Genomic DNA, 18,265 nt, shown 5'->3' with positions numbered 1-18,265 from the left:
GAGTTGAGGTGGATAGGGCCCAAGTCAGGTTGTATACATGGGCTGTGTGTCTGTTCAGCGGGCTGTTCAGTGGGTCCAGCATATGGTTCAGCGGGTTGCATAGGATGCACAAAGTCCACTCGAACTTCAGGGTTAACACACTCATCTACTGGGCCCACATTTATGCAGAACGGATTCATAAAACCATTTTCCTCACAATTCTCCTCCTGAAAATGGTGTTTGGTTTTTTGATAGAAGCCTTCTTCTTCAAGAAATGTGACATCCATTGTCACATATACCTTTCCTGATGTAGGGTTGTAACACCTGTAACCCTTTTTTTGTAGTTCATACCCTAAAAAAACACAATTTTCGGCGCACAGATCTAGTTTGGTTCGCTGTGTTTTTGAAATGTGAACATACACAATGCATCCAAAAATTTTTGGAGGTAAGGTTAAGGTTGAGGGAATTGGAACGAAAGATGAGAGATTTTGTAGAGGAGTTTGAAACTTTAACACCGTGGATGGCATTCTATTAATCAAATAGATTGCTGCCATAACTGCATCGTCCCAGAACTGTTTGGGAACATTGTATTCGAGAAGTAGAGCTCTTGCAGTTTCTAGTACATGTCGGTTTTTTCGCTCAGCCACTCCATTTTGTTGTGGAGTCCCGACGCAAGATGTCTCATGAATAACCCCTTCATTGTTAAAGAACACCTTTAGGGTCTTATTTACAAACTCTCCCCCATTATCACTTCTGACCATCTTTACTTTCTTGCCAAATTGTGTGTATATCATTCTATAGAAACTTTGGAACACATCAATCACTTCATTTTTATTTTTGAGTAAGTAAAGCCAAGTCATGTGGGTGTAGTCGTCAGTGAATAACACAAACCACTTATGCTGGGTCTTTGAGGTAATTGGTGTCGGACCCCAAACATCGGAGTGAACCAAGTCAAACGGACTACTACACTTATTTAGACTTTTCGGGTAAGAAACCCTATGGCTCTTTACCTTGATACAAGTTTCACACTCAAATTTATGATTTCCACAATTCACAAACAATTCAGGAAACAAGTTTTTCATATAACCAAATGATGGATGACCCAATCGTTTGTGCCAAATCAGCACTTTATTCTTACCATTTGAAAACAAACTAGAAGTACTAAGTGCACTGCCCTCGTTTGTGCCAAATCAGCACTTTATTCTTACCATTTGAAAACAAACTAGAAGTACTAAGTGCACTGCCCTCATTTATGTCTTCCAAGTGATACATTCTTACCATTTGAAAACAAACTAGAAGTACTAAGTGCACTGCCCTCATTTATGTCTTCCAAGTGATACAGCCCTCCCCTTTTAGAACCACGCCCAATAATCTCCTTCGTGAGGATATCCTGAAAAAGACAAAATTTTGGATACATTAGTACAACGCAATTACGCTCTTCGCAGATTTGTCCAACAGATAACAATTTTGTAGTTAATGAAGGAATTAGGAGAGTGTTCGACAAGGTCATTGAAGGGGATATGTGCACGGTTCCAGCACCAGTTACTGGACTACTTTTACCATTTGCATTTACAATTTCCCATTTTCTAGGTTCTATGTTATCTGTAATATCATTCTTACAGAAGGTCATGTGATCTGAAGCGCCAGAATCAATTATCCATGCTTCTCTGTAGGATCTACTTGTGAAAAAAAACAGAACTTGTACTGACCAAGCTTTGATCTGGTCTAGGATTTTCGGAAACAGGCCCAGCCTGTATCATGGCAGCGGAAACCAAGTGACCAAGCCTATTTGTTTTTTAAGTTATACATTCGGTCCAGTTCTGAGAATTAATTTCAGACCATTTATTAAATTTGTAGAAAAAATTACCTTCTATCGATGAGGCCTTCTCACCGTTTACCAAAGGAACCAACGAAACTTCGCTACCTGATGCGATGGTGGTTTTGCTTGCGTCGTTGCCTTGTTGTTTCTTCTTCTTCGGGTCCTTCCACCAGTCGGGATACCCATGTAACTTGAAACAGGTCTCTTTGGTATGCTTGATCCCCCCGCAGTGTGTACATCCTCCAGGTGGAGGCCGGGGCTTCGTTTGCCCAATTCTCGCGGGTACCAGGTTTGCCTCGATCTCCTTTGCCACCATTGCCACGGGTGTGTTGTTCTCCACTTTTTCGAGATGATAATTTTGCCGCACATCCTCTTGTCTCACCCTGGCAAAAGCCTCCTCAATGGACGGAAATGGCTCTATACGGAGCACTTCAGTCCGTATACTATCCAGACGATCATCAAGACCGTCAAGAAAGTTATACACCCTTTCTTCCTGCACTAGAGAGTTATGTTTCTCTATATCTTTTGGACATTCCATAGGGTTGGGACACCTAAAATCGATTTCTTGCCAGAAAAACTGTAGGTTATTGAAATATTCTTCAAGTGGTCTACCCGACTGTTTGAGTCGAGTTACTTTTCTCCTAAGGTTATACACTTGGGTCTTATCTTTTCCATCAAAATAAGCTACAGCAAGTGCTTTCCAAACATCTCTGGCACAAGGGAAACGTATAAAATTACCTATTAAGGCAGAATCCATGGACCCAATAAGCTAGGCTTTGACAGTTGAATCTTCTGCAAACCATTTTGCATAACCTTCATCAGTTGTAGGTGGAGCCAGTAAAGTACCGTTGATGTATCCTAATTTCTCCTTGCCTGCAATATGCATCTCAACTACCTGCGCCCATAAGCCGTAATTATGCCCGGTTAGTTTCACCGAGATGGGTGGAGTTCGGTCATCGGTTGTCCCTGAGCGAGATGGTTGTTCCGTCTTGAGAGGCAGCGGTTGCGAAAGAGTCTGAGCAAGCCGCTCAAGCAACGTAGTTGCTTCGGTTGAGTCGCTAGACTTCTTTGGTGAAGAAGGAGGAGTCATGATGTCGCTAGACTTCTTTGGCGAAGAATGAGAAGTCATCGTGAGGCTCTAATACCATGTCAAAAAACATAACAGATCCCAGTATGACACCGCACTCCTCAAAACCACCCTCCATTATTTTATTTTTTTTCAATGTCTATTTTTTATTTTTTACAGGAGAAGAGACTATCCTTTATAGAACACATGATTGTCTGCCAAGTTTCTCTTATTTTAGGAATGTAAGTATACAAGGAAAAAAACTAAATGTGCAGGATTGCAATCTTCTCATTTTAGGCGCATATCCATCTTGACAGAATCTACTAGCTGGCGCCTCTACAGCTCACCTTTTCACATTAATTAGGAGAGGGATAGGTGAGAGAGGAGAGAGTGGGAAACGTAGGGGCTCACTCCTCCCCATCTCTCTCTCTCTCCCCTACTTAACCATTGCCTATAAGACAATAGTTAGCAAAACCCTCCTGTTTATAATAGTTATTACTTTAACATTAGTGTAGACCAATAAATTCAAACATAACTACTAAAAATAGCATAAGAAAGATGACTAGCACAGTGAAACAAGAAAGGATACACTCCAGTGAATCTTAAATTCTAATCTATTTGAATTTCTGAAATTTCACTTCAAGGATGTTATGAAAGTTCTGTATGATTAGATTAACTCTTCTAAGGGAGACATTATCAACACAAAGGTACTAGTCTTTCTCATCACCTAAATCAATTATTGATAGCGGTATTGGCAAGAGGAGAAAGTAGATGTTATATCTGCTTGGGTGATAGAAATGGTCACAGAATAGTTGGTGGTGGCGGCTCCTCAGGAGCTATGCATGGCTTCAAAATTAATGTAGACTAATAAATTCAAATATAACTCTTAAATTAGTCCCTCTAACTGTTACATCAAACCTTTAAAGTTATGGTGAGGGTAGAGAATTATGTTTTTATATCCTAACATGCCCCTGCAGATTGAGTACCCTATTTATGGGTTGTAACCTGGACTCATGTAGCAGTGCTAATTTTTAGAAAATCAACCTTTAAATTCATGGCCGGTTGGATTTGAACCTGGGTTGCATCATCTTAAGTTAGTCCCTTTAAAAATTACATCAAAACTCTAAAATTATGGTGAAGGTTGAGGATTATGTTTTTATATTCTAGCAATAACTACTAAAAATAGCATATGACAGATGATAAACACTGTGAAACAATAAAGGATAGACTCCAGTGAAATCTTAAATCCTAATCTATTTGGATTTCTGAAATTTTACTCCAAGGATGTTGTGGAAGTTCTGTATGATTGGATTAACTCTTCTAAGGGAGACGCTATCAGCACAAAGGTACTATCCAATCTCTTCTAAGGGAGACGCTATCAGCACAAAGGTACTAGTCTTCCTCATTGCTTGAATTAGTGACTGATAATGGCATTGGCAGGCCGAGAAAGTGGATATTGTGTTAGCTTGGGTGATAAAAATGGTCATGGAACAATTGGTTGCGGAGGCTCTTAAACAGGAGCTATGGATCTAGTAGAATCTCACAAGGAAGAAATGAAATGTGATGGTTGTGGAGTTGGTACCTGACATGTAATGGGGGAGTTACAGTGCAATCTCATAACCTGCTTTCTTAACTGACCATGGTAGTCTCGATGTTCATTGTCAATTTCTTCAGAGAATAGAGAAAGGAAAGTGATTCCTGTGACAAATGAGTAGCTCAACTAGATGTAAAACATGTTTCAGTCTGTATGAGCTCTGATATCATAATGTTTGGAGAATGCTTTTGAAGAAATGCTTGTTCACATTGACATTATTAGGAAACTAAATATAACTTTGTTCAATGTAATTCCTCATCAAGCTTAACTCCAACACTAAGATAATCTCTGCCTCGATCAGATTTAAATAATAGAAAAACATAATAAAAGATGACTAACTCAATGAAAGGGGGAAAAAGAAAGACTCTTACCACTCCTTTATCAAGATGTTTGAATATCTGAAATTTCACTTGAAGGAGGTCTGGATCACTGTGGATGGGAACTAGTCAAATCTACATTGGATTCCTGAGTAAGGAATGACCACCAAAATGACTTATGTCCATAATCACATTTGGACAAGCCTGACACATGATTTTTCCAAATTTATCTTACTACACGAAACAAAGGATGTGTCTGACATAATAAAATATCCTCACTCTCTTGACAATGTGTTTACAGTTATACCTCTAGTAGTGTCACCATAGAAGTGTGCATCTTGGTGATTAATGTGAACAAGCTTATGCCATGTGTATAAAGACGTTGGGTAATTTCTCATAGATAAGTAATATGTGTAATATGTCAGTTGATTTAAGTATGAACATGATTAGCTGGCTTGTGAAAATACAATGACATTCTGTACAATGACATTCTGGTTATTACTGACATGCCTTTTTTCTTGTTTCATTGCTTATCCTGCATGTGTCTTGACCACACTTCTCTTTCATCAAAATATGTCAGGCAGTTTTAGCTTTGTATGCTGCAAGACGTACTTCTGGAATTGTTGTGAACATTGGTTTTCATGTAACATCAATTGTGCCAAGTGAGTTATTCTTTGTACCTTAAATTATGTTCATTCATACTGCACATGAAGGGCACTGTAGATATTTGAATCAGAAAGCATCCGCTCTATCAAAAAATATCTGCAAAAGATCCCTCAATTAAATCTTATGCCACTGAGCAGATTCAGGGAACTTTGAGTTGGGAAAAGATTAACCAGATCCTATGACATCTTGACTCTGATCTGATTCTTTATTTGTCGCCCTTATTGTTGTGTTCTCATAGACGTATTTTTGCTATGTTGGGTAACTTTGGTTAAAACAATCTATGATGTTATCTTATCATGATTCCCACTGGAAGGCGGTTTAAGTTCTATTAGGCATCCAATAATTTATGGTACTTTCATGTGATAACAGTATTTGATTGGAGACTTCTGTGCTCTTTTTTATCAAATAAAAAAATTATCTTATTTTAAAAACCTTATTTGCATATATTATACAACGATTTCATAAGCCCATGTAGTGCTCAGCACGAGTAAATTAGCACAAAGGTTCACATAAGTGGTAAACAATATGTTAGGTTGGAAAGGGCAAGATACGCGTTGATCAGTTGTGCTTTAACATTCGCGTACAACTTCTATCATTTACTAAGTTGTTGATTTGAAAGAGTTTGTCTTGTAAGGAATAACAAGTTTAATGCAGTTGATTGCACAGATTTTTGTATGCCCTTAAAGAGTCTTATGGTCATGTAATGTTATGTTTTCTGGATATTTCTAGGTTTCTGATTATAAGTGCCTGTGTGATGTAGATGGAAGAAGGGGATTTTGTGTAGTTTTTTAGTGATAAATTATCTTCATAATTGTTTACATTTCCTAGAATTAGATGGTGAATATGCCCATTTATTACTGTAAACTAAGCTTGCTGTTTTTGTTTTAGATAAATGGTTCTTTATTAAGTGATAAAAGATATATCAGAGAGTAATTTTATTTTGACTACGGTTTATTAACCCGAATCTATCTCACAACCCTACTATTCATGGAGCCCTCTGCAATACACAGGGGTTGATCTCAGAAGTTATACTTGTGTTCAATTTGACTTAGGAGGCTTGAGATCCATGAGTCTACATAATTATCATATTTGATGCTATAATAAGATCATATTTGATGTTTTAGTGTGATCTATTACTTACAAAGTGTTTGATGATGGCCTCATCTTGTATCTTACAAAGAATTGCATTTTATCAGTTATGCAGGGAAGGGTAATGCATGATGTGGGAGTTGAAGTTGTTGGACTAGGCGCCTTAAAACTTACGGGATATCTCAAGGAGCTAATGCAGCAGAGAAACATAAATTTTGAGTCATTATACACTGTTCGGGCAGTAAAGGAGGTATGCCCCCTCAATTTTAGAGGTCACGAGGGAAATTGTTGTAGTAAGCGTTCAGCAAATAATGCATGTTATTATCTGTTCAATGGCAGGAGTCTATGTACTCCCATTGGTATATATTGAAGTGGGAGAATGATTAATAGTAGTTTACCTGGAGTGTTATCTGTCCTAGGCTTATACCTATTATGTTTGAAATCATTAACTATCCTAGCTATAATGAAATTGGAGATTATTCTTAGAGCAACCTTCTTTGTTTTTTGTCTGTGTTTTTGCAATAATTGCAGCTTAGAAATTATCATATCATTAGCCTGATGTATATTGGTGGTTACCCAGAAATTATGCTATGTAGCTGCCGATTACAATGCAGAGCTACGTAAAGATACACGAGCATCATGTGAAATTGCTGGTGAGGGTTTGTTCAATTTATCAGAGGAGCGCTTCCAAGCTGCTGAACTCCTTTTTCAGCCCCAAATTGGAGGGGTGTAAGTTTTCTTTCATAGATATTGTACCTCAGATTTGTCATTTCTTTGTACTCAGCAGAAAGATCTTGCATGGTGCTTATAATTAAATTGTTCTCATATTTTGCATCTTATTCCTGTGACTTGGGTATGATTTTTTTGTAAATGAGATCAAAGCTAACTAACTAGAGAACAAAAATATTTCACCATGATTGTTGCTATAAGGTGATATATTTCATTTTCTTTGGATAGATCATTTTTCCATTTCTTTCTACAATGGTGTGATCTCATTGAGATAGTTACAATCTTTGTGAATTTTCAAAAGTTTTGCCAATTCTTCAAGTATAAATTTAGAAACTGAGCAGATTCACATTTTTCAGTTGACCGGACTTTAATAGTGTTATCCATGAACAATAGACGTCCTTGAATAATTCACATGTTTAGCGAGAAAATTTAAAATTTATTAATCCTAAATTGCACACAGCAGGACAAAACCAGTATGTACTAATTACCTAATATCGTTCACTAGTCATTGGTCTACTGCTGTCGTATGTTTATTATTATCAGGTTAGATGTCTAAATATGTATAAATGTCATATCCTGCTGCTTATAACTCAATGCTGAACTATTGGCGAACAAATGCCAGATCTTTTCTGGATTCCAGACCTTTAAACCTTGTCAACTTATTCCCAATTATGCTTTTCTTTCTGTTTTTCTCCTTATAGCCTTGCTATGGGTCTGCATCGAGCTTTAGCTCTTTGCATGGATCATTGTACTGAAGCAGAATTAGGCGATGATGGATGGTTTAAAACCGTAGTCTTGGCAGGTGGAACTGCATGCTTACCTGGATTACCAGGTATGTCAGAGTTACATACTTAAGTAACAGCAAAGTAGCGTGTGTACGTACATATGTACGGGTTAATCTATGCATGCTGCACCTGGTTCATACTTGATGAGGATGTGATGCTTGAGCTGAAGTTTGTTGTTTTGATACTCAATTATTCCAGGTAGGTTAGAGAAAGAGGTGCAGAAAATACTGCCTTCATCTGTCTCTGAAGGGATCAAGGTCATTCCCCCTCCACATGGAGCTGATTCTGCATGGTTTGGTGCAAAGATTGTTAGTAATGTAAGCACATTAATGAACCTATGAGATCTTTTTTTTGACTAAGAAAAAAACTGGTTAAAATTTAAAAATTAGGTTATGAGTTTTTTTTATAATTATTTTACCCTAACTGTAACGTAAGCACATGGAGATTTATTTTTAACCCTAACTGTTGGTCCCACCCAAAAAAAACTATGAGATGTATAAATTAGCATTAGTTGATCATCAGAAATGAAACAGAATTAAGAACCTCTATTGAAAATAGGTATATTTATGCTTAAGCTGTTGTCTTTACAGCTATCGTGCAAAGTAATTCCCAGGAAAATCTGCAATCATGTTATCACAAAGATTGAAGAGATACTTTCATTCAATTTCTAAGATGCAGGACTTTATACTTTCCATGTGAATTATCCGAGTACTCCAAAATCTGTGCACTACTGTAGCTATATACTTATGAGATATCACACGTATATTGGTAATGCCCTACAAAAAGTGCTATACTGTGGGCGTAACTGTTTACTCTTGTCATCTTAATTGTTATTTGACAAAAGGTTGGAGTTGATAAGCGATTATAAGCTGACACTATCGATGAAAATCTTTGAACATACTGCTGCTAACCATAGGATATCATCGTGTGGCATAAATACAAGTTACATGTACTATCAGTAACTAGAGCACTACATCTTTAAATTACCTTCAATTCTAACACACTTTGAGATTGCTGATGTGGATCTACTAAGGAGCAAAGGTGTTTTAGCACATCATGGTTGACCTGAACCTTGATATATTGTTCATTTGTTTTAAATATGCACTTTTCTGTTTAATAAGTAAGCATGGCCGATCCCTGGATTGAATTTGCATTTACAATGTGCCAAATAATATATGTGTGATTTATATTCTGCTTATTGTATTTAGAAAAATTTTAATCACTTGCATGAACTGCAGGTAAGCACCTTTTCTGAAGCATGGTGCATAACAAAAAAGCAATTTCGCCAGAAGTCTCGAAAAAATCCATCGTCCTTCTTGGGCTCATGGTAATTGATGGAAATAGCGTATCAAATTAGTCAATTAATTGGTTATGGTGTATCAGATCAAGATACTTTCTGATGTGGGACTGCAGTTGAACGAACACTGCAAATTAGTTTTGCTTTAAGCTCTTGCTTTGCTTGTAGTTGGCATGGAAACGAGCTCGAAATAAATGGTCAAATTCCATGGAGATGGAAAGTTCTAAGAGCATGTTGTGGATATTATAATCACGGTAATATGCGGCAGCAGCTATAGAGACGATCCTTCATTCGAAGTTTAGCTTTATCTGTATAAATCTTTTTTCCTTCGTTACGCTGGTGTATTATGTATATCTATAACAATTATAGAACAGATGATGTTGTATATTTGCTGTATTATGTAATAATCCATAACAGTTATAGAAGAGATGATGCATATTTGTGTGGAGATCAATTTCTGTAAGGATCTCCAGGATATTCGTTGTGTGCTGTGGGCATGTTAATATGACGCGTGAATTTGGTGTTGCAAATTGTATAGAATGATTAAAATCTCTCAATTCACTTCTGCAGTTGTGTGATGTATATCTACGACGTATAGAAGACGTATAGAAGAAATGACGGTATCAATTTCTGTAAGACATTTTTATCGATGTACCATTTAGTGCAAGCTGTTACTTTGAATCGGTCTTCAGTGACCAAATCAACGTTCGTTTCTCAGTTGAGAAGAACGTGGAAACGTGAGGTAGTTAAGAGAATATCTCTTAAGGGGCGGATCTGAAGGGGTGGAGATAGTGGGGTTAGCCCCTATAAAAGGAGGGTTGATCTCCTTTAGAAAATACAACGAAGAAAAGAAAACCTCTTACCCATTACCGGAGCCCCCTTCAAAGATATCATCTTTTCTCTTCTCTGTATTCGATCACTGGTATCAGAGATCAAGGTTCTTCATCATCTTGGAATCCTGCTATTTTTCAGCAAAGAAAACTCTCTCTCCAACTCCTTGAAGAAGAAGCTCTCGGTTGAAGAAGAAGATTTCAGTTGAAGAAGTAGAAGAAGAAGCTAGCCAGTTGAAAAAAAAAGGAGCTCACCCTATATCCTTCAGTTAAAAGATAGCCTTCTCTCTCCCTTTATTTTTCGGTTTTACTCTTTCTTCATAGGCTAGCCGCAAGCCTATATCCACAAGCTTAAAGCTAAGCCTACAAAAGGCGGCTAGCAAGCTAGCAACCTAGCATTTTTTATATCACATCCAGCTAGCAAGCTAGCATTTTTTTGTCCTATACAATAAAGCCTACCCTATTCCTTCTTGTCCTACACCAAGCCTACAAAAGTCCTATCTTCAAGTTTTTTTTTCCCATCAAAATTCGTGAGCCCTCCTATTAATACATCTGCATTAACATATTTTGGGCTTTCTTTTTGGGCTTTTGAGTGTTGTGTTTGTTTGCTGGCCCGACTGTTTCAAGTTGATCATCTCCAATCCAGTCAGAAACGACGTCGAAACTTCGACAACAGATTCTTCGGTCAACACCGCTAAGTGACGACCTCGCTTTAATTGGAGCTTCGTTTCTCAACTCACAAAAATCAGTTTTAGTTCTTTACCGAATGGCTAGTAAACTCGTTCTATCAGAACTAGGGAAAATTGATAAATTTAATGACAGTAATTATGATATGTGGCATAGAAAAATAGGATATGCTCTTATTCATTTATGATATGTGGCATAGAAAAATAGGATATGCTCTTATTCATGACAACATTGATGATGTAATCGAAACCACTGCTCCAACCCTTACTGATAAATCAACACCTGAAGAAAAGAAAGGGTTTGAGCAATGGAAATCGAAAGACAAAAAAGCGAAAAGTCTTATGCTCATGTTCATGAAAGATAACTTAATCAAAGTTTTTGAAACATATAAGACTTCCATGGACATGTGGAATGCAATAAAAGAAAAATATGACACTGCTTCTGAAGTTAACATTCAACTCCTCTTGCATAAGTATAATTCTTGTCGTATGCAAGAGGGAGACAATGTCGTAGAGCATATAAATAAAATGATTGTCATGGCTAAGGACTTATCCACTGCTGGGACCGAAATCCCGGAAAGAATGCAAGTGGCAACCATTTTGAATAGTCTTCCCCCTTCACTTGCTGTGGCTACCACCACATTGAGAATTAATCCTGCCATTAAGTCTGTCACTAATCTTCCTATGCACCTAGCGATAGAACAAGACTTAATAGCCAGTAGGAAGGAACCAGAACTAAATATGGTGCAGCAGGAGCTGAATTATGTCCGTCAGAGGCATAATACTGGAAGCTATAAAAACCCTGGTCCTAATAAACCACAACCGCGAGGACCGAATCACAGCAGTTCAAGAAAAAGAAAGTGTCCCGTGGAGCCTGCTACAATTGTGGGAAATTTGGGCATTTCAAGCCAAATTGCCCACAAGGTGAAAAGCAGGAGAATAAAGGAGGCTATAAGCATCCAGAACAAGGGGGTACTAGCAAAAGAGAATTCGTCGGTGTGACGGAATGTAATGCTGTGATGACGGATATCAGTGGTTGGTGGATCGACTCCGGTGCGACTAGACATATTGCAAAGGACAAGAATGGAGTCATAGAATTCACCGAGCTGAAGAAAGGAGAACAGAGAATTTATATGGGAAACAATACCTATCTCGATGTAGAAGGTATTGGTTCGTATAGATTAGATCTTGGGGACAGCATTCTTGTCCTCAAAGATGTGTTCTATGCACCAGGAATTCGGCGCAATCTGATCTCTGTTCCCAGCTTGATGAAGAAAGGACTGAAAGTTAGGTTCTACAATAACAGGGTTTCTATAGGCAAGAATAATAAAGTGTATGCTATGGGAAAATATGTGCCCGAGCATGAATTATGCATTCTTCCAGTAGTTTGTAATAATTCTGATAATGAAAATTTGAATTTGAACTACTTGTCCTGTTATATTTCTGAATCTGAATTGTGGCATTTTAGACTAGGACATGCTAGTATTTCAAAAATAAAAGAAATTATCAGAATGAACTTGCTTCCTGCACTATCTAATGTTCAGTTGCCACCATGTGAACATTATTTAACTGGTAAAATGACTAGAAAACCTTTTATTGGCGGACATAGAGCCAATGAACTTTTAGGGTTGATACACTCGGATATTTGTGATCCCCTAAGTGTCAAAACTCATAGTAATAATGAATATTTTATTACTTTCATAGATGATTATTTCAAGTTTGCACACGTCTATCTTATATCTAGAAAATTAGAAGCTTTTGACTGCTTTAAGAGATATAAGACAGAAGTTGAAAATCAACTTGGATTGAAAATTAAAATTTTGAGAACTGATAGAGGTGGAGAATATAATTCTAAAGAATTTGAAAGTTATTGTATTCAGCATGGAATTAAAAGGCATACAATAATGCCGTATACGCCACAACAAAATGGTGTTGCTGAAAGAAAGAACAGAACATTATTAAATGTAGTTAGATGCATGTTGTCTCATTCTGGTCTCTCTAAAAACTTTTGGGGAGAAGCATTGTTAACTGCAAACTACATTTTAAATAGAATTCCCACCAAATCAGTTATATCTACACCTTATGAATTATGGAATGGGAGGAAACCTAATTTGAGTCATCTCAGGAAGTGGGGATCTATAGCCCATGTTCTCATTCCATGTCAACTTAGAGATAAGTTGGATTTTAAAACAATAAAGTGTAGATTCATAGGGTATTCAAAAAAGTCAAAAGGTTATAAGTTCTACAATAAAGAAAAAGGAGCCATTGAAAGCAGAGATGCTACATTTCTAGAGAATCTAGAGGAAGAGGAACAAGTTCAAGAGGAAACAAAACATCTAACTGTAATAGATGATGATTATTACAGTGTTGTTCCCACTAATGACCCTGATATTGTGAATGAACCTAACCTTGAAAATGATGAAATACCTATGGAAAATAATGTACCTAATCAACCGATTGTAGGCAACAAAAGGGCAAGAACACAACCTTCATGGATGGATGATTACTATTTGTATTCATGTGAGTCATCCTGTTTTTCGGTAGATACAAATATAGAAGAACAAGATCCCTTAACCTTTTCTGATGCGATGAAATCGCATGAATCAGCTTCATGGCTAGAATCTATGAGAGAAGAACTTGATTCCATAGAAAAGAACAAGGTATGGGAGTTATGTGATCTACCAGAAAATAGGAAAGCCATAGGATGCAAATGGGTGCTCAAAAAGAAATATCGTGTTGATGGATCTATTGATAAATTCAAAGCACGGTTAGTTGCCAAAGGTTATAACCAGAAGGCAGGAATAGATTTTCAGGAGACGTATTCTCCTGTAGCTAAATTTGCATCCATTAGAATTATTTTGGCTATTGTTGCATATCTTGATTTGGAGTTATTCCAAATGGATGTTAAAACTGCATTCCTTAACGGAGAGTTGAAGGAAGCAATATATATGCAACAACCTGAAGGTTTTCAGGTGAAAGAACAGGAACATAAAGTTTACAAATTAATGAAATCTCTATATGGTTTAAAACAGTCTTCTAGACAATGGTATCTCAAATTTCATGATGCAGTTACTAAACTTGGTTTTATTCAAAATAAATTAGATAATTGTGTATATGTCTTGAAAAGTGGGAGCAAGTTTACTATATTATCCTTATATGTGGATGATATATTGCTCACTGGAAATGACATAGAAATGTTGAATAAAATCAAGGCAGATCTCAGCGAAAAGTTTGAGATGAAAGACATGGGAGATGCATCATATATTCTTGGAATTCAAATAATTCGAGATAGAAAGTCTAGAATGCTAAGTTTAAACCAAGAAAAATATTTAAGATCAGTTCTTAAAAGGTTTGGAATGGATAATTCCAATCCGGCACCAACTCCGTTGGTTATGGGAAAGAGATTATGTAAAGAGCAAAGCCCTGGAGAGGGGCAGAAGCCATTAGATGTTCCTTATGCTCAAGCAATTGGAAGCTTGATGTATGCAATGTTGTGCACCAGACCTGATATAGCTTATGCTGTGAGTCTAGTCAGTAGATATCAAAGTAATCCAGGACCAGCACATTGGGAAGCTGTTAAAAGGATTATGAAGTATATCAGAGGTACATTGACTCATAGATTAGTTTATCAAGCTGATTCGCTTGATCTCCTCGGTTATTCTGATGCTGATTTCGGAGGTGATAAAGATGATGGAAAGTCCACTTCGGGACACTTATTTATCTTTGGAGGAGGAGCTGTTTCTTGGAGTAGCAAGAAACAAGGATGTGTCGCTAGATATACGCAAGAAGCTGAATATATAGCTTGCAGTATGGCAACTACACATGCTGTCTGGATAAGACGGTTTTTTATTGATCTTGATCTTAATTTGTTAAAAGATCCTATTGATATTTATTGTGATAATCAAGCAGCAATTAGCTTAATCAATAGTGGCGGGAATAGCTCCAAAGGAAAACATATTGAGATACATTATCACTATATTCGAGATATTGTAGAAAAGGGAGAAGTCAAAGTGACTTATATTCCTACTACAGATATGATCGTTGATCCTTTGACAAAAGGAATACCAGCAGAATCTTTTATCAAACATGTAAGTTTGATGAGACTTAGGAATAAATAAGTCTAAGTAAAATTTCATGAATAATGAAATAAGAGTTACTCTCTACGGATAGTGGGAGTAATAGTAAGCAGAAACATCCGATCTCACGAACAGTGGGAGGCATGTCACTTGGTTGATTTGGTCAAGTGGGAGATGTTACTTTGAATCGGTCTTCAGTGACCAAATCAACGTTCGTTTCTCAGTTGAGAAGAACGTGGAAACGTGAGGTAGTTAAGAGAATATCTCTCAAGGGGCGGATCTGAAGGGGGTGGAGATAGTGGGGTTAGCCCCTATAAAAGGAGGGTTGATCTCCTTTAGATAATAATTGCAAAAACCGACCTGTTTTCAGCCCAGCGCTGAAAACATGTCGGTTTTTGTAAAAAATTCTCCGAAACATCACGGGAGTTCAACTCCCGTGAAGTTTATGGGGAAATTAAACTTCACGGGAGTTGAACTCCCGTGAAGCTTAATTTGTGCTTAAAACTCCACGGGAGTTCAACTCCCGTGGAGTCACAGTCCAACATTCCTTTCGATGATTTGGTTAATGAATTACACAAACTTACATTAACTAACTCACGTGAGTATCACCTCAGTGTGGTTTGCAATTATCCTGTTGTGGAGAACAGAACAAGTGGCATTCAAATATCAAGTGACTACGATATGGGTCTCATTCATGTCTTACACGACGAGAAGCGTTCGGTCGAATTGTTCATTGAAAAACATCAGAGAGATTTGGGCAAATCGTTGAACTACGAAGGAATGTATTCCCGCATGTTGGAGGATCCTGAAGTTGATTCTGTAGGCTTTTTATCTCCTCAACAAGATGAATGTTGGACACAATCACAATACATGAGCGGTCCTTCGTTCGTGGGCACTTCGAATGCTTTCGATACTAACACGGGAATTCAAGAAGATAATGCAAGTGTTGAATCCGAGAATGATGATGAAGAGGAGGGATTACAAATTAATAGCATGACCTTGATAGATCGTGATGACGGGGAAAACCAACACATCGACGGGGCTTATGTTAATAATGAGTATGTCGGCTTAGAGGATCCGCCGCCCGATGAACTTCAAGGAGATGAATGGATTGATAACTCCGCGATGGAAAGTGTTCCTATTGGCACTAATAGCGGTGTTGATACACAGGCCGAGGACTTCTCATTCATCAAGGGAGATCTTTACGAGAGTAAGGAGAAATTGATCCATGCTATTCGCACGTATTCCATTGCAAAAAATGTGAAGTTCAGGCCAACCAAAAATAATACTACAAGCTATAATGTGGTTTGTTTCTATCGCAAAGATGACGATGTCGAAGATAATAGTGGACACCACGACGGCAATGCGAGGTGTCCGTGGAAGCTTAATTCACGCTCGGGTTCAAGAGTAGGTGGGCAATTCAAAATCACGGCATACAATGGACTCCACACTTGTAGCAATCCTCGATTAGAGATGAATAACAAGAATGCGTCCTCTTCTTTTATATATCGATTGATTTTACCGCATCTGAGGGAGGATCTTGATCTAAGGCCGAAAGATATCCGTCTTTTAGTGCATAAAGCCACCAACTTGGATGTATCATATCACAAGTGTTGGAATGCTAGGAGGAAGGCGATGATAAAAATATTCGGGGATTGGGATAAATCGTATGAGATCTTACCTCATTATCTTGAAGCACTCAAAAGAGAAAATCCGGGGACTGTCTACGAAGTATCTTCGGACCCCGTTGATGGCGGAGAACGGCGGTTCACCGGTGTATTTTGGGCATTTGGGCCCTGTATTGAGGGGTTTCGATATTGCCGTCCTCTTCTTAGCATTGATGGAACTCACTTATATGGTAAATACAAAGGCGTTTTGCTTGTTGCAACCGGAGTTGACGCGGATGGCGGGTTGTTTCCTTTAGCATTCGCAGTGGTTGATGTTGAAAATACAGAGAATTGGGCTTGGTTTTTTGCATGCATTAGATATCATATCCCTAGTGTGGGGACGCGGTCGATTACATTCATATCCGATAGGATGAAAGGAATTCCAAGAGCACTCCAACGACATTTCCCGCCACCACATGCACATCGCTATTGCTTGCGACATATTAGAGACAACTTCAAGAAGAAGTATGGAAACGCTCAGGTTCAAGACTTACTTTGGCAAGCCGGTTGTGCAACAGAAAAATATGTTTATGAACAAATACGAGAGAGGATCAAGTTCACTTCACGAGCCGCACATGATTGGATCGAAACTAGTTTGGGTCCAAACAATGTTGATAAGTGGGCTTTATGTGAGGATGGCGGTCGACGGTTCTGTATGATGACTACGAACGCGTCTGAGAGCTTCAATGGCGTGCTCAGGGGAGCACGCGGCATGCCAATACAGGCACTAGTTGCTAAAACTTTTTACAGGCTTAATAAATTCTTTCTTCGACGTCGAGAACTTGGTGAAAATATGCGCTCAGAGCTAACACCGAAGGTTGATGAAATGCTAGCAGCTCGGATTGTACAAGCTCGGTCCTTTCAGGTTGTACGATACAGTTTTAATGAATGGGAGGTGCTCGAGGGAATAACCCATAGAGAAAATCGCTCTTACAAAGTCAATATGTTGGTGGATCGCACTTGTACGTGCACTTGCAATGTACCGCAACTACAATTGATTCCTTGTTCACATGTTGTAGCAGCTTGCTCCGACCTACAGGGTGGTGCTCGCATTTCACATTATGAATTTGTCGACGCTTGGTATTCTGCATACAACTATCAACAAACCTACAAAGAGTGTTTTCGTCCACCATACGATAGTCGACATTGGACACAAGATGGGCCACGGATATTACCTCCATTGTATAAAAGATCGGCGGGGCGCCCTCGTTCCGTGCGTATTAGAAATAGTATGGATGACGGACGTGAAGGAGCTAGGAGGAGAAATAAGTGCAGTAGATGTGATCAACCGGGTCACAACAAAAATAGGTGTCCAGTTAGTATTAGGCGTTGATTTGTATTATGTATCGTTTTGCACTATGTCATTCGTAGTTGTTATCTTTGAAGCGTATGATACTCGTTATTTGTAATATGTTATGTATGATACTGTGTTCATTGCACTCTGTATATATGCTCATATTTTAATCACAGGTCTATTCATTATGGATCCGGGACCGGAGAATCCCGACGTTTTGTACCTTCAGGCGAGTCATTGTTCAGACCATATTGGTTCGGGAGAGGTAATACGAATAAATTAGATATATATTTCTTCGATTAATGTAATTTTTTAATGAATATACTTAAAACTGATTCTCGTTTTATGTGCAGCCCGTACCAGAGTACACG

The 18,265-nt window shown here is 38.1% G+C and overlaps 2 protein-coding genes across 3 annotated transcripts in view; both read left to right on the top strand.

Moving 5' to 3' along the window:
- Window positions 1-9,818, top strand: part of LOC109841437 (actin-related protein 8) — a 62,610-nt gene extending 52,792 nt beyond the window's left edge. For both annotated transcript variants that reach the window (XM_020410408.1, XM_020410409.1), the window contains 7 exons: window positions 5,356-5,437; window positions 6,638-6,780; window positions 7,111-7,259; window positions 7,961-8,091; window positions 8,243-8,361; window positions 9,283-9,371; window positions 9,510-9,818. In XM_020410408.1, the coding sequence (XP_020265997.1) occupies window positions 5,356-5,437; window positions 6,638-6,780; window positions 7,111-7,259; window positions 7,961-8,091; window positions 8,243-8,361; window positions 9,283-9,371; window positions 9,510-9,618 (822 nt within the window). In that variant the 3' untranslated portion in view covers window positions 9,619-9,818. The remainder of the gene's footprint in view (window positions 1-5,355; window positions 5,438-6,637; window positions 6,781-7,110; window positions 7,260-7,960; window positions 8,092-8,242; window positions 8,362-9,282; window positions 9,372-9,509) is intronic.
- Window positions 11,877-17,665, top strand: LOC109841669. Its single transcript, XM_020410618.1, has 3 exons — window positions 11,877-12,190; window positions 15,548-17,545; window positions 17,620-17,665. Exons 1-3 carry the CDS (start codon window positions 11,877-11,879, stop codon window positions 17,663-17,665), a joined length of 2,358 nt encoding a protein of 785 aa, XP_020266207.1.

The sequence above is a fragment of the Asparagus officinalis genome, chromosome 5 (genome assembly GCF_001876935.1).
Source record: "Asparagus officinalis chromosome 5, Aspof.V1, whole genome shotgun sequence".
NCBI lineage: Eukaryota > Viridiplantae > Streptophyta > Magnoliopsida > Asparagales > Asparagaceae > Asparagus > Asparagus officinalis.
Note: the sequence above shows the minus strand (reverse complement) of the source record. Positions and strands in the feature narration are given on the sequence as shown.

Bases quoted from the DNA above. Each gene is read 5' to 3' on its own strand.
- LOC109841669 (XM_020410618.1), top strand. From the start codon at position 11,877: ATGACGGATATCAGTGGTTGGTGGATCGACTCCGGTGCGACTAGACAT. The intron at 12,191-15,547 runs GTATGCTATGGG...GTATCACCTCAG, and splicing joins ATAGGCAAGAATAATAAAGT to TGTGGTTTGCAATTATCCTG. The intron at 17,546-17,619 runs GTTGGTGGATCG...CACATGTTGTAG, and splicing joins CGCTCTTACAAAGTCAATAT to CAGCTTGCTCCGACCTACAG.